General features: G+C 41.0%; 1 protein-coding gene across 1 annotated transcript in view; it reads right to left on the bottom strand.

The window, feature by feature from the left end:
* Positions 1-12,745, bottom strand: part of myo10l3 (myosin X, like 3) — a 70,146-nt gene extending 57,401 nt beyond the window's left edge. The window contains exon 1 of the mRNA XM_078174450.1: positions 12,483-12,745. Within this exon, the coding sequence (XP_078030576.1) occupies positions 12,483-12,503 (21 nt within the window). The 5' untranslated portion in view covers positions 12,504-12,745. The remainder of the gene's footprint in view (positions 1-12,482) is intronic.
* Positions 12,746-25,718: the final 12,973 nt, after the last annotated feature.

Raw genomic sequence — 25,718 nt, 5'->3', positions numbered from 1 at the left:
TTTGTGTCTTTGTATGTAAGCATGTGTGTGTGTGTGTGTGTGTGTGTGTGGGTGTGTGTGTGTGTGTAAAGTGTCTGAAGCTGGAGGGTATAAATCTGTTGCTGAGATGAATTGTCTCAGCAACAGATGGTCTCACCAAAACTCCTCCCCCTTGTCTCCTCCATCCTCAGGAGCTCCGTCACTAAGTCAGGACAAAGGCAACCACCTCTGACTGAGAGCTCAGAAGTTAACCAGGCGGAAACATCCCAAACAAAGACCAGCTGGGACACAAAAGGGACACGGGTATCATCTTGTGTTTAAGTCCCCTAAACTTGTAACCATTCTGACCAAACCATTGAGATGGTGTGTATTTCCTGTATAATAATCATTTTAAACTTCACTCTTATAATGAAACGCAGCCGTCACTGGGTTTAATTATCAAGTTAACCCCCGCACCCATGCCTCTGGTAACCAGATGTTTTAACCGCACCATTAAAAAGCAAAGCTGAACCGCTGCCATGATCTTCCCAGCTCAAGCTAATTTGAAATTCTTAATGCTGCATGTCACTGAGCACGAGTAGCACTGCTGAGGCAGAACCCAGCTGACAATAGTAATCTGACCCACCAAAACAGGCCGCACGCCGACATCCCATCATGCTCTTTGACACAGAAGCCACTCAGGCTGAATGATGTGATCCCAAAGTTGGAGGCTTGAGTTTCTGCAGCTTGTATAATGACATCCAGCTCAGAGATTGGCTAATGAACAAGCCTTTAATATTAAAGGGGCATACATAGTACGAGGTGCAACGGCTCTTTCTCTGCTGTCTGGCGTAGCATGAGTGCAGGCAGTATCGGGTGATCGTATCAGCCAGGACAAAAGAAAGCTAATTAACTCATCCTGACTTGGACATGGTTAAACAATTAAGTTATGATAAGCCAATTTCTTGGATCATAGCGTGGTTTCAAGGAGCGGTGAGTGAACGCCTGCCCAGCGGACAGCAGTGCTGTAGGTTGAGCTGACAGCTGGCCAGGACTGATGCCTGGCTAAGAGCAACGACCAGCTGGATTCTTGACAAGCATCTCATTTGTTGTGCTAAGATAACACCAGAACGTATCCACCAGGAACAAATTCATCTAAAAGAAACTCTAGATGTTGCTGCTTTCACTTGTCCCCCTCAAATTCCCTCGCTTGATCGTATTCGTTCATGAATATTTGTTTTGCAATCGTGTTTATCTCAGATCGGAATAAACTCAAAGTTCTCAGTGACCTACAGCATCTCATTTAGAAGCAGATGTTCCAAAAAACATTTTGTTTATATATATAGGACTGTGGTCTAGCACTACATTTACACTTCAAATACCAGGACACGACAGCATTATCATAACAATAGAGAGGCATAAGGCCGAGTCACTAACCCTTTATGACCTCACTTGGACAGATGTGCAGTCCAGAACACTGGAGGGATGGATGGCCTGCTTTTAAAAGGTCAAACAGCATATTGACACTTGCATGTTGCCAGTGTGTGTCCTTTGTCGGTAAAACTGTTAATTTTTTCCTACATTTTGCAGAAATTAGACTTTTTAATTTGGTTTTGTATATATATATATACAAAGAATAATAAAGCTACAGGAATGTAAAGCCTTGTTTCCACCAAGCGGTCCAGTTCAGTTAGTTACACATTAGAACGGTTATTTTTGTGTTTCCTTTGTCAAAAGTTGTGGAAGGTTTTAATAGAACTGGTCCAGTCTGTCCTGTTTGTTCATCACCCCTCTGTTGAGGTACCTAGCACACTGATCCAATATTAAAAGGTGGAGCTGGAAACACAGCAGTCCATAGATTGGTCAAGAGAAGATCGAAACTCATGCTCGACAAGGGCTCAATACACAAACCCACTATCTTCAAATATTCTATTAATTGCAACAGAGACTCCGAACACTCCAGTCTGTTCTTTTGTCTTTTGAAAATGTTGCATAACCCTGTTCCATGGACAGTCAGCGAGGTTTAGACGTTCCTCTCCATTGTCAGTAAAGAAGAAACACAGAGAGAGCTGAGCACTGATGCAGCTCTAACTGTCTGATAGCAACCCTGCCTGCATAATAAGAATAATGTCTGGGGTGGAAACTCTGTACAAATCTAGGGTTTAGATCAGTGGTTCCCAACTGGTCCAGCCACGGGGTCCAGATTTCTCCTTAGTAATTAGTTCAAGGTCCACACAGTATAATACATTCATCGTCATACTTGTGTTTGGCCATGTCGTTGAGCTCATTAGCTGTCTATGTCAAGTAGCTGTCCATTAGTCACTCACTCTACAGAATAAAACAACATTAAAATAAAATGTGTTTCTTGCAAACTTGATACGTTTACGAGTCACTTAAAGTCCATGGACCCGTGACCTACTTTTGGACCACGACCCAACAGTTGGGAACCACTGGTTTAGATAAATGTCCATATGGGTTGTGTATGGTTCTAAGGGATATTAAACCTGTTTGGTGGAAATGTGGCTAATGTAACCAGAAGCATTAACAGCAGGTAACAATGCCGGGGTTTATTTCTTTGTCCATCAAAATGGAGAATAGCCAAATTCAGGGATTGTAACCAAATCTCCTGCATGCTGAGTGAGTGGAATGAGGAGGAATCCGCCAAGTAGCTGGCGAGATTAAACAAATGGGCTGACTGCAGCTGGGAGGGAAATCTGGGCAAAGGTCCCTCTGGGTCTTTGACCACAAGCTTTCAAGTGGGGCAAAAACTGGACATCCTACAAAGAGCAAAACCTCATCAGAAAGTTACTGGATATAATTTTAAACATAGAAAAACTCTTGTGATCTTATTTCAGAAACATTTTGACTCAGCTTGGTCGTTGCCAGGATGTTGAGATTTTTAAATCTATGAAAATTAACTGAATTTACATGTTGTCATTATGTGCATATTTTATGTATTTTCCTACTGTTCCTTTGAGCAGCTCCTCTGGGCCGATTAGGGGTTAAGTGCCGTTCTCAAGAGCTCCTCAGTTATGGTTATTGGGGAAAATTTCTTGCACCAATTTTCCAAAGATTCGGTCATGCAACTCTCTGGCAAGATGCTGGCTTCTGTAACCATCAGGCAGCTGTCATCAGGCTCATCACAATGTATATAATTACCGTCCAGTATAAAGAATAAATTAGGGATAACTGCCAGTGATTTAATACAAGTGTGCCCCTTTTACATTTTCTTTGTTTCCCCGTTGCCACTGTAACGTCTGCCTGCTGGTGCCCGCAGCCAGCATGGGGTGAGGGCGGGGAAGGGCAGGGTGTGTGTGACTGAGGGGAGAAATCAGATGATTAAAGGCAACCTTCAGCATCTGTGCTGGAAGACGTATGAATTAATGATGGAGGGAGCAGCTGATCAGAAATTAGCTAATGGAGGAGGAGGAGTCCCTGGGGGAGCAGGGCTTCCCCCAGTCTGTGGTGGAGGGGGAGTGAGAGGAAAAAAGGGTGCCGCTCATCAATTGTTCTGGACTCAGAGGAGCTGCGCGAACCCCCCGCTGAGGAAGCTATAATCAGACTTAAAGCAGGATGGCCTAGAGGCAGCAGCCTCACCAGTTAACCTGAGCCTCATTTGCATATTCATAGACTGTTTTTGTTAAAGCAGAGGGTCTGAGGATGATGTAGTTATGAATGCAACTGTGTCACTAGGTTAATGGAAATCAAATGCGGCAGCAATTTGTTGCTATCGCTGTCTTTTAATCTATTTTCATTAACATGCTAAATGGAGTCACAACAGCAAGTAAAGCAAATATGTGTAAGTGTGTGTGTCTGCATGTGTTTGGTACTATGAGTGTGTCTGTTGTCTGTCCGTCTGTTTGTGTCCGGGGGGTTAAAGAGCACCTCCCTTTGCCATCGTCTGATGTAGCTAATCTGCCATGTTGCTAATGAGTGTATCGAAAGATAATTTGCATAACAAATTATGTCTTCAGGAGCACAAAAGAAAGAAGAGGAGCACTTGACACTGTGGCACAGACTCCTGGCACAGGCCCCTGCTTTACATCCTTATCCTGTGTGGACATATTTTCCTTCCTGCACTGTTCTACAGTGATCAAAGTATTAGTATGATCCTGTGCTCAGGGTTATGATTCCTAACTACAGAATGAATTCCAGGATGGGACGAAGAGGCAACAAATGATGTGATTACTGCATGTTTGATTGGATTGTCGGCTAAGCTGCGTGACTTTGAATATCTACACAGCCACCTGGCATTCATCCTCCTGTCTGTCATCTACATATCTAGCCCCCTCTGTACTCGTCTGTGGACTGTTATGGGGTCACACAGCAGGAATCCCTGAGATATTTTAGGAATGCTGCTCAGTCAGGACTGACAGACTGAGCCCCTGTGTGTTTGATTGTGTGAGTCATCTGGGGCACTGGCCAGTGGGGTAGTGGTTGTTAAGGTTGAGGGGAGCCATCGGCAGGCGACCTGGCTCTTGTTACACTGCCTTTGACCTTCGCCCATTCCTCACAAAGTCCCAGATTGATCACAATAGCTCAAGGGGACTCTCCCATTTATAATTTTGGACATGTGTTGTATTGCTGACACAAATAATTGAGTATTTGCCCATTACAGCTTCTCAAAAATGTGCTTATTTGCTTCTTGATTTGTCTTATTTGATAGTAAACTGAATATGTTTGGGATCTGGATCACTGGTTGTATAAAACTTAAGAGAAATTAAGTTTTATTTTTGAGAAATAGATTCTGCAAACTACATAATGCACCCATTAGCATATATTTAATTACCACCAAGTGTTGTTTCAAGCATCAAGCTCTTCTTCTGACCATATTTTTTTATGCAAATGATTAATCCATTACTCAAAAAAACTAGTGGGAAGATTAATGAATAATGATGAAACTAATTCAACTACTTTCGGTACCCTCACAGCAGTCTCCAACTCTCCAGCTACTCACAGGAGCTGCATTACCAGCTGCACAGGCACATCACATTTAAAGCTTATAATTTATATGAGTAATCTATAGTGGTAGGTAGGGAGGGAGCATTAGTGGTCAGGATGATGTAACTGTGCCGAAAAAGGATTAGACACATGATATGCTCCATGCTGTGCAGCATTTGAAAGTTCAAACAACACAAAAAGTGCTGCAGTGCCTCCGTCAAACTGCTACCTTTTCTCTCTTATTGGGGAATGTGGAGGGTATTTTGATGTTCTCTCTGAGGATGAGGATGAGGATGTGAAGGAAGGGCTGGTTCAAGTGGGAAAACACGTAACATTCCTTCACATGCGAGTCTCAGTATCTCAACGTACCATCCTACAAACAACCTCTGGCCAAACCACACACACTCATGTCTAATAAAACAGACTGGGAATGGATGGGAACGCTAACAGGTCATGATTGTGGATTGTGCCACGCTGTGTTGTTTGTGTTTTTGAAGCACCAAGGTGCCAGTTAGGCTCTTCAGGCCACGGCAGTCAAGGCTAACACAGCGTGGGATGTGTACTTAGGCCCGACAGGGTGTTCCTCCTGCAATTAGTTCTGAAATTACAACTGTAGCAGTGACCTCATCACGAGGGAGTCAACAATTTTACACTTTTTAAAAAAATTTTTTTTTACCTCAGGCTATATCCTCCTGTGGTTGCTGCAATGTGTTTAACTTACACACATAGGAAAATGTAATATACAGGCAAGTGTGTAGAGACATATTCCATCCCGTAATAGGCTACCTCTGTGCGCAGTAATCATAGGGGGCTAAAAAAGGAAAGTCAACATCTGGCCTGGGAGCAGTAATCACAGGTTGGCTGTTATTAAGCTGCCAGACGAGACCTCTGAACTGAGAGGATTTAAGCTGCACTCATTACCAGCTCACTGTGTCTGTCAGGTAGGGCGGCCAAGGTGAAGGCCAACAGACATTTATTGTGTGAAGGGTAAGCAGCGATAAACAGCAACTTTAATTTTCTTTACTTTCGCACAAATCCACTGCACGCTAATCTGGGGGGAAAAATGGTTGTGTTTGTAGAGTGGAGGGGTTGATCTGGTTTAGAGGCCAGATTCAAATGCTGGAGGTGAATAGGGGCATGACTGAAAAATCTCACTGAGACACAAAAAAGAGAAAGGAAAGCACACAACACACAGACCCCAGTGACACTAGTAGCTTACAGTATGAACAACTTATCATTCAGAAACCTCTCTGGTGTCAAAAAAGGTGACAATCTATTCTGCAAGTCATTCTTTCACCCCAATTGTTGAGATGTGAAAATAATAGTTCAGCATTTTGAGAAACACTCTTGTTCACATTCTTGCTGAGAGTTAAATAAGAAGCTTGTTAAGTGTTTTATGTCTGTATGCTGAATAGGAGGCTGGAGCCAGCAGCCGATTAGCTTAGCTTAGCAAGAAGCTAAACAAATGAGACATAACATGTTAATTAGTGATCTTTAGAGCTGATGGTGGATTTTGTTACCTTTGGACAGAGCCAGCCGAGCTGTTTCCCCTTGTTTCTAGCAAATGGCAACCTATGGTGCTAAAAAATGTAGCCTACGTGAAAATGCCAAAAACTGCAGTTCCGTGAATGACCACAGGAGGCTGGCTCCCAAAATGAGTCAATCCCCATAGAACCCCATGTTAAAATGTCCAACTTTAAATCAGAAATAAACATGTTCAGCTTCGTACAAAGAGCAATTTTGCCCTTTCCTAAATTATGACAACTTTACAGGGATTGAATTTTTATATAACCCATTTCAATTTTCAAAAAACTGAAGTTATGCATAATTGAGGGCCTGGTCACTTGTGGCTCCAAATAAAACAAAATGGCAACAGCCAAAATGCAAAGGCTTTAAAACCTGCCTACAAACCAGCGGGTGACATCACAGTGGCTACTACCATTTATTTTCATACAGTATATGATCTTCAGTCTTTGTGCTAAGCTAAGCTAACTCCTGGCCTCAGCTACATATTTATCGTACAGACATAAGAGCAATGGTGTACTGATACTTGATGAGGTGGGTGTACTACTAGGTAGATGGGTCAGTTACCAAGTAGGAAGTGGGCAGATCTCCTATGTCATCCAATGGCTTTTTGGCTAATAGGTGGGTATACTGTAAATGGAGCAAGCTATCAGTCTTCTTATTCAACTGTCAGCAAAATTCCCAAAATGTCAAACTATTCCTTTAACTGCTATATCGTAGGCAACTGGGTTGATTGCGTTTCTTCTTTGCCTCTCATCCAAGAACCTTCTGAAGAAGGTTCTTGGATGAGAGGCGAAACGTCGTCAAGAATCGCAAGCAAGTCTAGTTGCAAGTCCAGCCTACGATATAGCACTTATGAGAATCTTCACCAACAAATATTCCTTTAACTAATCCGGAAGTGTTTGAACTGGAATCAAAATGAAAATAAACAGCTTCTTTCTTTCAAAATGCTGTTTTTGTGCCACTTGTACTCTTCCATGTCCCTGTTGTTCTTACACTAAACAAGGCAAGTTAAAAGCTATCGCTTTTACAAGTCCAGACGTAACTCATGACTGCATGACTGTACAATGATTTCTTCATTTGGTTTTAAGTTCACAAATAAAGCAAAGGGTTGAGGAAGTTCTCTTTCGTCACAGCTTTGTTGAGATGACAAAAACTTAGTGATACACCCAAGTGCCCTAAGGTGATTTATATTTCGGAGAATGACACACCCAGGACGGCCCTAAAAGGGACACACACACACACACAGGGAGGGCAGGAAGGATGGGTGTTGGAGAGTTGATTGAGTAGTATTTTTTTTATGAGCTATGTCTTTTTAACATATGATGAGACTTTTTCTGTTAGACACTACAGTATGAGAGACTGGAGGGAGTAGAACTGATGGGTTTACAAACCAGCATCAGGATGGATGATAGTAAAGGTCACCTATTAAAGGAATAGTTCAACATTTTGGGAAATGCAATTGCTACCACTCTTATGTCTTTACATTAAAACGTTTTAGATAGGCTAGCTGTTTCTCCATGTTTCCAGTCTTTATGCTAAGCTAAGCTAACTGTAAGGTCATAGCCATATGGTGACAATCTTCTATCTTTCATCTAAGGAACTGTTCTTTATTTATCAGAGGACGGGGTGACTGGGGTATGACTTTTTCTTTTCTTTTTTTAAGTTTTGACCCTCCCTGAAGCTATAAATATTTTTTCTTGAGCTTCCCTGAGTGACTGGCAGAAAATGCATGACCTTCCATACACCATAAATTAGTTATTAGGTTTTTAAAAAGAACCGTTTGATGTTTGAAAGTTAAAAGCTGAAGATGAAATTCTGGAGTTTAAAAAATCTTCTGGTTTCACTTTTGCCATACGTGCTGGTTAGGGAGTGCAAATGGTTTATTTGGGTCAAAATTTTAAATGAGACATGTGGAATAAGTGATTTTGATGAAACATCACTACTTTAAACTCAGATTTTTATTTTTTTCTGACTGAAGCGTTTGTCACACATGGTGTGTCCAAAGACCGACGGAATAGTTGAAAATCCAATGTCTGTTTTTACAGTTTCTGACTAATGGTGTAATTCTGCTGGTTTTCTGACCAGGGAGATGAGCTCCTGCGCTGCATTATTTGTTCTTTGTGAACAAGCTGTGGGATGGTGAAGATGTTCTATTCTTTTATCATCACGAATACATAGACAGCTTTGTCTGAAAAGCTTGGTATAACAGGTTAAAGCTAAAGTCAACAGCATGGTGTCAGCAGGAGGTTATCACAGCACTGAGCTCCCCATGTGACGGTCAGCTCGCTGATAAACAGGGGTCAGGTTACTGATAGAGACATAAGAAATGCAAACACAAGCTAGAGAGATTTTTTTAAAAAGCCTAAATTCACTATCATCAAATAGCTGACTTAAAATATAGGAAACTATTTGTTAGAATGGAAACTCCAAATTAATCAAATTCCAAATTTTTATTATCAGCGGTGCTTTCCACACGTAAACCCCCCCCCAACACTGGCATCTGTGTCATTATGAGAAAGGATTATCCATGTTATTTGGTGTGTGGTCAGACAATGCCTGTTGGTAATTAGTCCCAGCGCTCTTGTGACAGATTAAACCACCTCCAGACTGTACAAGACCGTACCAAAGCTGCAGGAGTTCTGCTGACACATTAACCACTGCCTTAATAATCTGTTTGTTCATAAACAACCAGCGCCGTTAATTCACCACAACTTTAACACAGTCTAAAGCATTGTTTCAAAGTGCCCTAATTTGATGGGATAATGCTCACAATAACCAATTCAACTTTAATTACAAGCTAAGACAGAGAAAAATTCAAAGGAATGCAGGATCCATTAGCCATTTTTATACCTTTCCTTCCTTCCTTACATCCTAACTTGACATCCTGACTTCCTTCCGTGCTCCATCGGCTGTCCGCATGGCTGGAAGTTAAGAGCGATGATCTCAGATTCTCAGCTCTCTAAAGTGGCAGCTGGAGGAAGTGACAACTGGGTAGAAAAGACTCTGGGTAGAAAAATAGTCCACCCTCCGCTCCAGAGCAGGTTGGCCTTTCTCACATTACCCATTTCAACAGAGAATGCTTACCGAGCATGCCGACCCACGGCTCCAGCTTCAAAGACCTAGACATAAACAGCACATAGGGCTGTGAGGGATGTTTTAGGATGGGGTGAATGTGTCCGTCTGTGTGTGGGGGGCGGCGGTGATGGTGTGAAACCTAAAGCCTTGTCACCACAGCTCTACAATGCGAGGATGACAGGCTGGCCATGACCGGGAATTTCAGGGGTCAGGGCTGGGAATCTGGGATTCCCTCTGTCAGAGTCTCTTTAAGAGAAAGGAATTTGGTGTGTAATGCAGAGAAGGAATTAACGGGTGTGGAAAGGTCCTCGTGTGACTTTACAGTGTAGTGTGTTGCAGCTGCTGCTATAAAGGAACTGATTACCAAGTTTAGAAATATAGCCAGGATTCAACTTTGTCAACAGGATGTTTCACAAAGACATAAAATAATCAGAAGGGTTCCATGTTTATACACATATACAAAAAGCCATAGATGTAAAGATATAGTACAGGAATTTCCTGACACATTAAAGTCCACAATGGCCAAACCTAGCAGCTTGGCAAGCTCTCTGACACACTGCAGGTATTTGTGTGTGTTTAGTGGGTCACATCCACTGAGAGGACGGATGGGGTGTGGAGTTGAGGCAGTGTTGCTGAGGGTTTTACAGTGTTGTGTCAGCTCCTAAGAGGAAAAGACACGCTGATGGACAGGATGGGCTCTCAGGATAAACCTCTGAGCACACACCCTTGTACCTGCCACTCCCTCTTACTCCACCACTATCTCTAACCCCGTCACCATCACCGACAGTGACGTGCAAGGGAAAGCTGATTCTAGATTGGAGCAAGACAAACTGACATTTGATGAACACTGGTACGATTTTATCTCGATGAACCTGATCTGCAAAAGACTCCTCTCAGGTCAAGGAGCAGATTTAAACATGCAGTTATTTGCAAAGGCTTAAAAAGATGATGATATCATTCATGTGTTGACACCTTCATCATGTTAACTATCAGGCTGATTGTTTCACTGGATGGGATGCACAGTAATGAATCATGCCTAAGATTTATCCCGCTGCACTTGTTTTCACTGAGTCGAGTTTAATCCTCGCCTTACTTCACTTCCAGAATTCCCGCTTAATTAAATCCACCCTGGTCACACTGAGGAGTTCAGGAAGCTGTTTTTTTCCATGACCCAAAAGTCATCTTAAAAACCAGGACAGTTCATTCATTCATTTTAATGCAATTTTTCATTAAAAAAAGTGAAACAACCGCCACAAATACCTCTGTTTTCTGCTTTTTCTATAGTTGCTACTCATTAATAAACAGCGTTTCACATCGGCAGCCAAAAAACATTGATATATTTTGACCAAATTACAAGTTGAGACTGTCAGTCAAGACACAGGACAGCCCTTTTGGTTATATTGCAGGATGAAAAGCAATATACTACACAACCACATCACAAAAAAAATAATAAACAAATGCACGTTGGATGAAATTGAATAAACCTTTGGGGAAATCTCACACAGTTGGTGAAGGACAAAGGACACACACCAAATTACAACAGTTATCACTGCTGATCTGGGCTGAGCTGAAATGATATCCTTCCTCTGGACAGCATATCACTCTAATAAAATCAGATTATGACCCAAAATCCAGTTCACCTCAATCTGTTCGCTACAGGGTTGGTTTATGCAACAGAACATTGAAAACTATACTTTTTTATGAGCTTCTGAAGGTCGATGCTTTTAGTTTCAGAATGAGGTCACCAAAAGATGGAATTAAGTTGAAAAATGTTTCTCAGTCTAATCACTTTCTTGCCAAGAAATGACAAGAATTCAGTCATTTCCCCATCCTTGTAATGCAAGAAAAAAACAGTGTCAGACCACTAGTTTCTGAAACTCACAGCTGGACACCATTATAATGACATTTTTTTGAAGATTAGTGAAACTCAGAGACTCATTACTTATTTCATTAAGCACTGAACTGGCATTATCAAATTAGTTTTTAAAAATGAATATAATTAATGAGACTTTTCCAAGGTTTTACATAGCTTTGTTCAAACATGAATCTCTGTCATGTCAAAGGATGACTGTCCTCAGTTGGTTTCATATTCACTCTGTGTACAGTTTCAAAAACAACCTCACTCTGTTGTGACATGCTGAAGTTTCAACTTTCAACCCTGTAAAGCTATTGGAAAGAGATTGTAGAGTATGGAAACAACATAACTCAGGAGTCGCCTCCTGACTGAGTCACAACACAGATCATCACCGAGGGTCAGGTACCGCTGATGCTGTTGGTAGAGACACAGGAGGTGAGTGGAGGGCCTATGAGAGGAGGAGACTTACATCACTAACACTGCCTCTCTCTGTCTGTGACTGCGTGTGTGTGCCCTCCTCTGACTCACAGGAAGATGACAAATCAGACCTATAGCCGGTTTTTACACAGTGAGAGCGTGTCAGTGTCTGGGCTGATATGCAGATGACACATCTGATCTACTGTCCACGGGCACTCACTCAGGTTTTACAGGCAGTGGAGCCTTTACCATAAACTTAAATTACATTAGAGGAACAGAGGAATGGTAGAGATGCTGTCATATAAGTGCTGTTTGTGCTTGTTTTGCCAGTAATGAGATTATCTGGGCAGAAGTGAAGAAGAGATTTTAAAAGTCATGCAGAGAAATAGGAAATAGTGTCCTTAAATGGAGGCTTGTGGAGGTATTACAACTACAGCTGCATCCTACATATATCCTATATCCTATCTATGTATGTGTGTGTGTATGTCACATCTGTCTAATTATCTATCTGGTGCTTTTTGGCTATATGTGAACTACCCCTTTACAGAGGTTAAAAGTGGAGCAACCAGGCTGAGGCACGCGCACAACCCATCATGCTAAAAACAAAACAAAGACCGTCGAGGTCCCAAAATAAATTAGAAGTCACGTTTAAAGTAAAAAGCTAACCCCAAAACACTGTTTCTGTGTGGAGAAAGTAATTTTAACATACCTCTACAAAGAATGTATCCATGTTTAAGCAGTGTCCAAAGCTCACGTCCCTTTGTAGTCTGAGTTCAGGGTACCACGGCTGAGGAGGAGAGGAAGCTGTATTCCCAAATGATTTCCATCCGCTTCGTTGAGATAAAGAAAAGTTCTTCCGTCCGTCCCGTCGCTCAGAAGTCTCGAGTCATTTTACAGCCCTGCTTTCTTACACTTGGGAGTCTTCTTCGCCGTTTGTTGGGTGTCCCGTGAAGCCTCTGTGGTGCTGTGTTGCTGCTGTCTGGTCGTTTCAATGAAGCCGGCACATTATGCAGAGGGGGCGGAGCCTGCAGGGTCACAGACCTCCCCTCAGCATACGCCCTCTTTGTGTCCAGGCTTACAAAGGCTCTGATGGTTTTAAAGGATGTGCACATTTCCCCTTGCCTTATTCAACACACGGTTACTGTTTTAAGGGATACTTAAGATAGGAACATGAGTACAAAAGGAGGAATCGTTGCAAAGTCATTTGCTTCAGCATACTGATTCAGTCCCAGGTATCCATGTATGTATAGACTGGGATCAGAGAGATCATTATTTGGACTTCCTCCTTTGGGAAAAATAAACTGAGAAGGAAGAGGAAGAGGCAGAAGAGGGGAGCGAGTAGGCTTTGTTTCAGTCAGCGATTGTTTACCAAGTGATCTGGCTCTTAGGACATGTGCAGTCTGTTTTTTTTAATTGTGTGTGTGTGTGTGTGTGTGTGTGTGTGTGTATTTGTACATGCTACAAAGTGAGGACCAAAAATAAAAGCAAAAAAAGTGAGGACATTTATGCAAAGTGAGGATATTTTGGTCGGTCCTCACTTTTTCAAAGGCCTGTTTAGGGTTAAGACTGGGTTTTAGGGTTCAGGTTAGAATTCATTTTAGGTAAAGATTAGGTTTGGGTTCAAATGCAACGCTTTCAAAGAGTGCTGCGGTTACAAAAACCTCAATATACTCCTTAAAAACAAACCAAAATGGTTGTTAAGAGCCCAATTAAAATCTAGGGTTAGGGTACGGGTTAGGTTGGGGGGCTCTGAGGGGTATGGGATCTCAGGGACTGGTAGTATGGGAATACTTAAAAATGTCCTTTTATGAGTCCCGATACAGGTTGGAAGAGCAGCGTGAATATTTCAATAATTCTAAATTTTGGATAAAATCTGAGGGTACTGGGCCGCTGCACATGTGGGGCAACGGGAACTTTGTTATTTCTTAACAATGCTTCCGTCCCCCAGGGTCTTTGGAGAAATAACCTTGCGACTGCTTATGAGGTTTATTAGATAAGGAAATAGAAAAGTAGGTTAGGCATTTAGTTGTGATGGTTGAAGTTAGGGTAAGGTGCTAGGGAATGCATTACGTCAGTGAGGGGTCCTCACAGAAATAGTATATATCTGTCTAACAAAAATATGTAAAAAATGAATCCTTTAATTGACTAGTTTTATAGAATATTTATAGCTTTTATAGCTTATGTATAAAAACATATAATTTTGTTTTATATAGCTACTGACTTTTTAAAAAACATATGAGAACATATAGCAAATGGCACCATTTTTAAATCAAGGTGGCAATCTGAATCACTTGTAAGGGCCCCCTTTCTCTACAGGCCCCTCCAGCCCATGAGCCCCAGTGCAACCGCACTTCCTACACTGTCTATATTTACGGCCCTGCTATTAGCTTATAGCCACCTTTAGCCCATTCATTGGATTATGTGATCTTTGCACTATCCAGAAAAACGCTATATAAATCCAGTGTATTAACATTATTATTATTCTATACAAACCTGATTTACAAACTCAGCAGAAAAAAATAGAGTAAAAGATGGTCAGTGAAGAGAGCTCAGCACCTAGCATGCTAAGGGGACCAAATATTTTGATGAAGACCTCAACAGAGCTGAATAGGGAGCAAAGATTGGACCCACATCAGATGAGTAGTGGTGGAGCACACAGTGAATTTTACATGCAATATTTGTGCAACTTACACTGCTGGTCTTGTTGTACAGTTTGTATTTGTTGACCCCTAGCAGCCAATGTAGCCTACAGACAGTACATTTGTTAGCTGCAGCTAGCTCAGGATGTATAGGCTGCACATCAGTCGTGTGGTGAGGGGTGGATGTGTTAATTATAAAAGAGCTCAGCCTCTGATACCAAACTCACCTGGAAGTGCTATTGCTCGAGCCTAAAAAAATGTAAGAGAGAATTACATAATTACTGACAATTGCTTTAGATTTTACTAACACTCATTTTTAAGATAATAATTAGCTACAGTAGGCCTATACTCCAGTGACAGGTGTGTATTTGCATAGAAGCAAATAATCTCCTTTGGATATGTAGATGATTGTGCACAAGCTGGCAACTCAAACAGAAATTCATTATTATTGTACACTTTCCCCACAGCCACCAGATGGAATCTTGTCTTTTAAGCTTGAGAGAGGAAAAACACAAGCTTTTTAATCTGCAACCTTATGCCAGTAAGATCAGCAACCCACTTGTGACCTGTGGATGACAGTGGGTAGTCAGACACAAATTAATCTATATGCAGTAGTCATGCAAGAAATCCAGACTGGCAAATTGTGTTGTGTCTGTTATGTAATCAGTGTTGACAATGTGGCGGTTAATAAAGTGACATGGCAGAGCTCAGTCTCTGAGAGTCATTCGATAATGTTGTGTGCATGTTGTCCTCAAATCTGAGTATTATTTCCAAACAGAAATGCCAAGACGAGTTTTTTTTTTTTTTTTTTTTTTTTTTTTTTTACTTTGAAGACAGTTCATCTTCTACTCATCTCCTTTTTAATCCTTGCTCAACTTTCAGGATCTCAGTTTTATTGATGCCAAGATAAATGTGGCCATGTAGTTTTGTGAATGTAGTGCTGCAGGGATGAAGTTTTTTTTATAGGTTGACCCAGAAGTTAGCTTCACCCATTAACTTCAAGACAAGGGAACTGGAAGTGCAAAAAAGCTAAATAATTTCTATGTGTTAGGACTCATTTCTGCACCACTCCATTGCCAATCATTAGTAGGTTATCACTACACTGTACAGAGCAAAGGACAATCCCTAGATCTCGCAAATGCTCTTTTGTTTATCCTTAAATTATTAATGTGAAGGTGAACTCTTGGTGAACTCAGGGTACTTTTGAGGGACCTGCCTTTATATTTACATATTAGATTAAATGTAATGATTTAAGGTAGGCCTATGTGTGCTGATATACCTTTCTAGCTCTTTTCTGTATAGTTTTAGACCATATCGGAATGTACTTATAGTATTTTTATGGTATTTTTTTTTGCCAAGATTTGACACGATTAATGTAGTGGGTCAGTAATTCCTGATTATACAGTTAGGAGCAGCTTTAATAAGAACAGCCCAATCATTGTTTTATGTTCCTGTAAGGACTTTTAGAGAGTAATACTTTAATGCCAAAGCTACAAACTCACAGACCTTCTGACTGTGGCAGAACTGACCAGGCGCTCGTCCAGACCAGACACATTCTCCTTTCTCACTCACTACATCTTTTACCTGTTTCTGGATAAATATGAATAAAAAACTATGTCGTTTCCTGATATAACTGTAAAACAGAATTTCATAAGTACTCCAATATAGACCACAGCTTAGTATGAAAACATCAACAGTGTGCTTGGAGGAAGTTTCAGGAAGTGGAACTGTATTCAGGCTGTTCTCTTGCTTCTCGAACACCTTACAAAAAGTAATGTACCAGAATTTGTGTATAACCTATATAATTATGAGCCAGTATATAAGCTAACCAACGTAATTGTGAAGGTTGCAACCATGTGGCCAATGTGCTGACAGGAGTAAAGAAGGAGGAAGTATAAAGACTGCAAGTCCATGTAAAGAGGTATATTCAGGTGGTGGTTGGGTCCAACAACCACAGGGCTTTCACCCTGGGAACTGGTGTTTGTGTCCCATGTGAAACCAAGTGAAGTTTGACATATATTACCGTGCGACGTCACCATGTCTCTTCTCGTAAACCGAACCTACGTAACTTTACAGTAATCACGTAACTTTATGTTAAATGCGTAACATGATGATGCCCAGTCCTAGCTAACCTACATGACTTTACCTTAAGTACAAGACAAGGCAGGTTTAATTATATAGTACATTTCAGCAACAAGGCAATTCAAAGTGCTTTACATAAAACATCAAAAGCATGGCGACAAACTCCAAAAGGAACATATTATAACCTCAGTAAAGAGCTAGAGAATAGAAAATAAAATTAAAAACAAGAATAAAAGTTACAGTGCAGTGAAACAAATGAATAAATATTTGGTTTAATAAAGGGCAGATGCAAAAAATAAAGTCTCCAGTCTTGATTTAAAATAACTTAGAGTTGCAGCAGCAACTCTAAGTTATTTTAAAAAAAAAAAAAAAAAAAAAAATAACTTAGAGTTGCAGCAGCCCTGCAGTTTTTTGGGAATTTGTTCTAGATAGCTATGTGGAGCATAAAAACTGAATGCTGCCTCTCCATGTTTACTCTTGACTCAGGGGACACAAAGCAGACCTGACCCTGAAGACCTGAGAGGTCTGGATGGATCATAGTGTAGCAGAAGGTCAGAAATGTATTTGGGCCCCAAAATATTCAGTGCTTGTAAACCAACAGTAGTATTTTGAAATTGACTGTCTGAGAGACATGAAGCCAGTGTAAAGACCTCAGAACTGTAGTGATGTGATCTACTTTCTTGGTCTTAGTGAGGAATCGAGCAGCAGCGTTCTGACTCAGCTGCAGCTGTGTGATCAGTACAATACATGACACGCCTAATCCTGTTTCTTTCCTAAACCTAACCTACGTGTTTCTTTTCCTTAACCTAACCTTCGCAATGTCTCATTAAGTATGTAACTTTACAGTAAGAATGTATCATGATGGGCGCTATTTTGTAAGATATGCTTTCTCCATTGTGTGAGGTTACATTGCAGGGTGTACTGGGCAGCATTAGGGAGTGTATCTTGCTAATGGAATAAATTTTGTGCAGGACCAGTCCACATCATGTCTCAGGTGATTTAACTTTAATCATAAAATCAGGGATGATTACCAGCTCAGTCTGAGAGCAGCCAAGGTGGCACACTGAGGATATACAGCATTGCGCTGACTGTGCATGGCCCATTACACATTTGCCAAAACCAAACAATAGTGAAAGAACTGCTGTTTGAGTGAGTCATGACTAATTCGACCCCTCGATGTTAAACTGTGGCAATGTTGTCAGGCTGAGAGTAGATTTAGAGCGAGCCTTTCTTTCACTCTACCTGAGAGGACAAAGAGCACAAGAACAAAACATCCATTTGGTCCATGAAGATCCCCAGAGGGACTGGGGGAAGGGACGGGGAGCCTGCTGTTCTTGACTCCTGCTATGGTCTCAACATATGCTGGATTGTTCCACTGAAGAGATCAACCGAACAGGTGTAGTGTGAGCTTTTGAAGCGGATTCAGTATTCAGTGGTAGACCATCACAATGAGACAATGGCTCCTCATATTAAAGAGGAAAACTAAGTATTAATGATTTAGGAGCGAATAACACCAACACACTTCAGAGTGCTTCTAATTCAACTCTGGCTTCAACCTTGATTACAAGAAATACTATCACTCTCCATCACATGTTGAGATATTACTTAATATCTCCTCTTATTCACAGCCTTTCAAAGTATTGCTGTCAGGGTCAGGGAGGTATTTGGAAATGTATTTTGCTATTTCTTAATTGGGATTGAAAACATACTGAAGGAGACACCAGACATACCACGGGTGACAAAAACGATCAGCTGAGTGTCAGATCTGCAGGGTCGATAGCAAACATTCAGTGTGAAATTGAATGCTGTGCTTTCATAATGGAGGATGGTAATCAGTCCTTCACCTTACAAGAGTGCCCCGGGCAACTGGAGGTCTTGCTGTTATCATACCAGTGAAAAGGACATGGATGGAGTTGTAAGGGATATAAAATGTTTTCAAAAGCTCTCAACTGTTGTAATTTACAAGCTGTAAAATGAAGAGCCTTGAGGCGGCACTCATACAGAGTAACTGTGCAATCGTTGCCTCCACTTCCTGCTCTTACAGCATGCGGTACATTTCTGGAAAGATCTGTGGCTCCAGAAATGGTCTCTACCACCACATGTAGTGGCACCAACAAACAGAGCCAGGCAATAGACATACATCATGCATGAAAGATTTTGAAGGACCTCTCAAGCAGAGGTACCAAGCCATGATAACGTGACCATTTCAGATCAATGGCTCTATTATATAAATGTCTGATTAAGTGTGAAAACAGAGCATGACAAGTGAGGAATTGTGTATTTGGCAGGCTAATGGAGACAGAGGGGCTGTGATGACCCTCCCATTAGCAGACAAGACCTCAGGCAAAGTCATTCAGGGCGGGTGGAGGACCCTTTTGCAGCCTCACGTCAAATAATGAGTATACATGTGGCTTGAGCACATGTGATGGAGGTCCCACTGACTGAGAGTGACTGTTTGATTGGTCTACACAGACATGAGCTGTTAGTCCCAACCAGACCATGATAATCACTTAACTGTAGGTGGTCTGATTATGTAAAAAGCACCCATCCATGTATTATTGTCTGAACCCCAAGAGCCAGCTGAACAACGAACACAAACATTGATCCACACTGGGTGCATGACTCATTGTGATACCATCTGCTTTTATATGATTTATGAGATGTTAAAGTCAGTGGCAACACTGTCGAATTCAGTTCAAAACCAAACACTGTTTCTTCATAGTTACCTGGAAACATTACACAATATGGCCGGTGTCAGACCTGCAGATACTGATGTAATGAAAGTCATTTGAAATCTGTGACATCGACACAGTTAATCTAAAAAATGAAAGCTATTCTAACACTGGCATTCAACTGCTGCTGTAATAAAAATAGATTTTATTTTAGATTTTAAGACCCATCCCCTGGTACCTATGCATTGACAGATGTTAAAGTACTCTAAAATCGCAAATCAAAGATTTGACACAGAGGGCCTTACAATCTGTGCAACATACCACACCCTCTAGACTCACACTGTCAATTCAGATAACAAAAAAAATCACCAAAAAACCTTACATAATAAAAAGTGAAAAAACCTCAAGATAACTACAAAATCATTTAAATAAAGTATAGATTGATAATAAGGAGTAAAAATTAGGTGTAACAAGAGCTTCAGAGTGTAAAGGGATAGTGTGTAAAGATGAAGGCACACATTACAAGATTAGTCATTCATGGGAGTAATGACGTAATGATTTTTATTATTGGACTACTCTAATGAAATTGATGTGGTCATAGCTTATTCGTCTATCAGGATGGGGACCGCTGTGTCAGGGGAGTAGTGGATTATTGGACACACCCAGGGAACAAAGCAAACATAGACGGGGGGAGGCAGGGAGAGGGTCGAACATTGATTGAAACAAATGTAGTTTAGCCAAGATGGATGGCGAGAAGAGAGAAGGTGAGCATCGAGATAAAAATGGAACGTCTGACAATATCATTAAACAAAGGCGATTCAATCTTTATCGGATCACTCTCGCTGGCAGCATCACATTAATGTGTAAATATGGTCGATGACAAATCCTGGTGCCACATTAATTTGATTATGTGGCTGCTCCTGGAACACCACTGAGCCAACAGGTCTCCAATTGAAAGCATTACTCACACCTAGATCAACAATGTCTGCTGTTTTTATGATAAAGGGCACAAGATGTTGGGACAAACATTTTCTCTAAGTGATAACGATTCAGTGGGTTCAGCCCGAGGTGTTTATGTGCAGAGCTTAATATGTTTTTGTCACTTGCTGGGTCAAGCAAGTGGGTCAGAAATCTACTTGTCCGAGGTCAATTTTATTTGCCCTTATACATTTTTATACATTTATTAGTGGTTATCAAATAATGCAAAGGCTAAAAATATTTGTTGTGTTTAACCATTATTTAAGTAAATGAATCAGAACAGTGTCGGGAACAGTGCAACTTGCCCTTTAAATATATAGCTCTGAAAGACATGAATCTAAAGGGTCAGTGTGTTGGATTTAAGGCCAGTTATTAGAAATTAGATATAATATTCATAACAATGTTTTTAGTAGTTTATAATCACCTGAAAATCAGACTTATGTTTTTCATCGCCTTGGAACAGGGGTTGGCAACCTTCACTATCAAAAGGGCCATTTCTGAACAAAAATAATTAAAAAAAAAAATCTATCCGCAAAATATATTAGGCCTTAAAATAATGAAAAAAAAGCCTATTAAATCTAGATTAGCCTGTCAACATTACAAATATGTCTAAATGAGCATTCATTAATATGTCCTACTACCAGGGGGCACTGCAGTGGGCTGTTTATGAATATTTGGACTTCAACTTTGCAGAGTTAGAGGTAAAAGCAAACAAATCTCTTCATGCACAATTAAATTCTATATTCTACCTTCATTTTTTGGATTTGGTATCCATAGCTAGCCAAGCAAGGTAGAATAGAGACCACTGTAGCCATCGCTATTGAGATTTGGCAAAATGTAGAGGGAAAGGCGCCGGGCTGAGGACGACTGACGCGTATTTTAGATGCCAAAATGTTAAAGCTTTTTTCATTATTGGGTGTATAGGCTACACATTTTTACAGCTGGAGAATAGCAGAATCACTGTAGGCATACAGTATTGATCAATGAAAATAAAAAAAAAAGTAACGGTTATTAATTTTTTGGTTTTTCGTCAAAGCTAAAGGAGCCACTACAGAGGGGCTAAAGAGCCACATGTGGCGCCAAAGGCACAGGCTGCCTACCCCTGCCTTTGAATGAGCCGTTTACATCAGCTGAAGAAGTGGGTCCTCTTCCATGGAGTCCGCCATGTTGTTCTACAGTAGCCCAGAACAGAAAAACCAAACACTGGCTCACGATGGGGCCATTTGTGTTTTCCTGTTGGCCACCATAGTTCTTGGCACTCTGGAGCTCTGTAACCTCACTGTTAGATGCCACTAAATCCTACAAAACAGACCTTTAACAGAATGGGGAAGAGGGAAAGCAAACCCACATTCAAAAAGATACATTCAAAAAGATATATACAATAATAATAAAATAAACAAATAAATACATTCAGTAATAAAACCAGGAGTCTACAGCCATGCTAGTGCCACTGTGAAGCTGTACTTATGAACAACAGTGAACAGCAATGCTAACATGCTGACAGTGGCAATACTAACATGTTTTTATTTATGTTTAAATAATTTTGGATTGCCATAAAAAGGATTTATGGCAATCCTTTTGACAGTTGTAAACATTTATCAGTAGTATTTATCAGCAGTAGCAGACCCAACTCTCTGACATCCATAAAGCCCTGCTGCCAGTGCACTAAAAAAAGCTACACATAAACAGAGAAAGCTTATAGATTGAGAATCAGCATGTTACTAGAAAAGGAAGGGGAAAGAACGGAAGAAGGATGGTCTTCACTGTGATTAATTTGGCCTAATAACCCTCTCCACTGGCTATATATCTGACCACAAACATCCCTCCTTAGACATACTTGCACCCCAAACGCATACCATACCTTCCTTAATGCTGAGGAATGAGGCCCAGCTCACACACTTCCCATGCTCCCCCGCACTGTCAACTTCCTGTTTGTTTATAGAGCTTCATATTGCAATGCTCCCACAGCAAGATTTTATTTTACTCCCTGTCTCTTCTTGTCTGTGGATTAATATCTTTCAGAAACCTGGAAAGTTATGCCAAGGATGCTGAGGTGAATCAGCTGTAGAATGCAAACATTCCAGTGGAGCTTTATCATGTTACTGGGATGTTATTGTTTATTGTTTTGTTCCTCAGAACAGTTTTCTCTCAGAGTCCAGAATATCAGTATCAGTGAGCCCTGCAGTGACTCACTGGCCATTCAGAGCCTGAGAAAACAGAGAGGGTACATTCCTCATTGTATCCTTAGCTCAAGACTGATATGGAGACCTATGTGGGGAATTCTGCAGCACTGCCTCATATCATATGATTCAGCAGTGTGAATCACAGACAGCTCAGCATTCAGATTCCCCTTAACTGTTATACCTCAGTCATCAATGGGCTTTACCTTATATGATCAGAAGTGGCAAGGACAGCTGGTGTTTAACAAGAAAAAAAAAATCTCTAGTCAAGGTTAAATGTGGGAGACGCATTGAGATCCTTTATGTCAATGTACAAATTCTGTTTCACAAGTAAAAGTCCTGCATTTATAATTTCCCTAAAGTAGAAAAGTAGCAAACCTGATAAGTATAAAAAACGAAACACTGTCAGTGTCAACGATAATTAAGTCCCAATGTCCTCATACAAGACGATAATAAAGTCCTATGCTGTGTCTCAAATTGCGTACAACGCTAGTACACTTCCATATAGTATACCATGTGCACTGTATTTATTGGCGTAGTGCGTGAATTTCAACAGGGTAGTGTTGTCTCAAACCATACACGGCCTTTGTGGACTTACCGGAAATGACGACCACAGCTGTTAGCTAGTTAGCAAACTAGCATTAGTATTTGTGTTATCGTTCGCGGTATCAAGTTATTACAGACTGCTAAATCAACCCAATAAACATACTGCTGGCTTATACCCGCCAACAGTATAGTGGTGCTTAGTGCAAAAAACACATGTATTATACAATGCAGCGACGTTCATGGTTGCACAGTCCTTGGCCGCCATTTCCAGTTTGATAAGTGGTCCCTCCCCTTCCGCTACATAGCCAAGATGGCAACCGTTGAGGGCGAGATTTGTCCATAGTTCCACACTCAACTTCTTGAACGTTTTGAGTGCACCATCTGGGTACTCATAGTGCACTGCATTTTTCCATACTTCTTAGTGACACACTTATGCACTCAAAATATTAAGTGTAAGTACAGAAGTATGCAATTTGAGACACAGCACTAATGTCTTCAAACGAGTACTTCCTAATTAGCAGTGTCTTAGCATGTTACTGTTGCTAAAATAGGTCAAATTTGTTGCAATAAACAAGTTTCAACCACAAAATGTGATCAGGTTTTGGACCTCGTCCACTTTTGTGTCGGGATCCGCTGCAGACTGACTTGGTAGAGATAACAACCATCTTCTTTTACATGGATTAGTGTACTGTGTTCTTACTACCACTAGATGGCATAAAAAGTGTCCACAAATGAGGACAACAGTTCTTAGTTAAGTAGAAAAATGTATGAGGTCAGGTAAACTCAAAATGTGATGTCCTCATATGAGGATAGCGGGTCTCAGGAGAATATTGATGGAGCATCATTATATTATTGTAGCTGGTCGAGGCTGAGCTACAGTTGGTTTCTAGTTCAGTCTATAGCAATGGATCATATTCCATAAGTTGTTCATATCTTTGTATTAAACCGTCATCCTACCAACTGGGGTACCTGCAGAGGTATACTCTTTTTGCGTTTATTACATAACTAATAATTTTTTTGAGTGGAACAAATTAGCATTTTACTATGATTGTTGTTTCTTAAAGTAGTTTAATCCCCAGCCAATAGTCCTTGAATGTTAAATATGTTGGTATAATGAAGGTTAAACTTCTGTCAGACAGATGCGGTGGAATAACAAGTACAATATTTAGCTTTAAAATGTGTTAGAGTAGACATATTAAGGTGGCTTAAATTGAAATACTCAAGTAAAGTAGAGAAGTAGAGGTACACAGCCACTGTTTTTAATAAAAAGTCACCTTGATCGCCAGGGGCTTCGTGTTTTTATAGCATGTCCATGAACTCGGGGCACTTTAGAGACAGATTTTAAAAAGAATGGTCAAAGTCAGTGCTTTAGGGGCCCATACATCTTGTTTTTTCCATCCCTAGACTCTACAAACTCTCACACACTCTGCCTGAAAAATGCTTCATACCAACAGATGTCAGGTTCACAGTTATTAACGTAGGCTGTTTTTCTTTCTTTCTGTTATAAATGAATAGTCTCCAAGCCCATGTTGAGATGTCAGGTCTGTTTTTTTAATGTCAGGTCTGAAAGAATAATCCAGGGTTGTATTTTCACACTTGACAGAACCACACTCAGGAGGTAGAGCAGGTTGTCCATTGATCAGGAGGTTAATGATTGGAGTAGCAGCTCCTTTTGTCCACATGTTAGGGTTTCTTCAAGCAAGAGAAAACCCCAATGTCCCCTGATGGCCAGGTGAGCACCTTGGATTACATCTCTGCCACCATCAATGTGTGCGTGCAGCGGCCTAGTGTAAAGCCCTTCGGTATAAGCAGTGTAGCACCCCTTATGACAAATAAACTGTCCTTTGCAACATTAAGGAGTGTAAATAGGTGGAGTACCCCTTTAACTTCAGCTGTTCTAAATGAGCTGAACTGTATTTCCAGGACGTGGGGGGTATCTAAATACACCTGCTTCCACCAGGAGCAACAAAGAGGGCTTATTCTGGGGGGTGGTGAGGCAGAGGGGATGCTTCAATCTAATTACAGACTCCAGGGAGATGACTTCATTGAGGTGACGCCCGACCCTTGGATGAGTGTGTTTCTGCATCAGGGACAGGCCTCTCCAATTAGGGTAGGCAGGTCTGGGCTCTACCTTTACGTAGTAATTAAAAGGCTGTCTATGGTGTTATGCAAGTCAAATGAGGAGTGTTTTTTAAACCGTTTGCAATGTAGGAAATGTAACGTGATCTCATCTGACAGAGTCTGAGACTGCAGTAATGAGACCAAAGCAGTCTCTCTGGTGTTTGTATTAGTCTCAGTCACTTCCCCTAAACTATCTCAGTAAGTGGTGTTGTTCTCAGTGCATTTAGTCACTCGGGGTTTTTGTGGTTTACACATCCATTTTCCACAAGCTTGGGGGCTTCCAAGATGGGATGTTGACAAGGTCTCCTCAGGCACTATCACGCTGATAACCAAATTACAAGCCCATGTATGTCTCTCCTCCTCTCATTCCCAGGACAATTAACTGCATCTGACAGTGGGCTAATGAACCACAGAGCCACAGCATTTGTTCTATCTGCAGTCAAGATCAGTTGCCATGAGTGATTGTGAGCGCCCACCCTTCAGTCTTCTTAATATGGAGATAAATGAATAAAGAGGCAGAGCAGGAAATGAGGTTATGGATAATCATTACTGTTGAGGGGGTGGGACTGAAAAAAAAGAGATTAAAAGCATCTGGAAAAGTGTGTGTACATGTGAACACAATGACAGGCCGGCAGGCAAATGCAGGCATTATTAACCCAAATTAGCAGGGTTTACTGCTTAGTGTTTACATGACAGACAGAGTTAAACTGTTGCTGCTATTACAACA

Source organism: Epinephelus lanceolatus, chromosome 14 (assembly GCF_041903045.1).
Source record: "Epinephelus lanceolatus isolate andai-2023 chromosome 14, ASM4190304v1, whole genome shotgun sequence".
NCBI classification, from domain to species: domain Eukaryota; kingdom Metazoa; phylum Chordata; class Actinopteri; order Perciformes; family Serranidae; genus Epinephelus; species Epinephelus lanceolatus.
The sequence above is the reverse complement of the archived record's forward strand: the minus strand, read 5'-3'. Positions and strand labels throughout refer to the sequence as shown.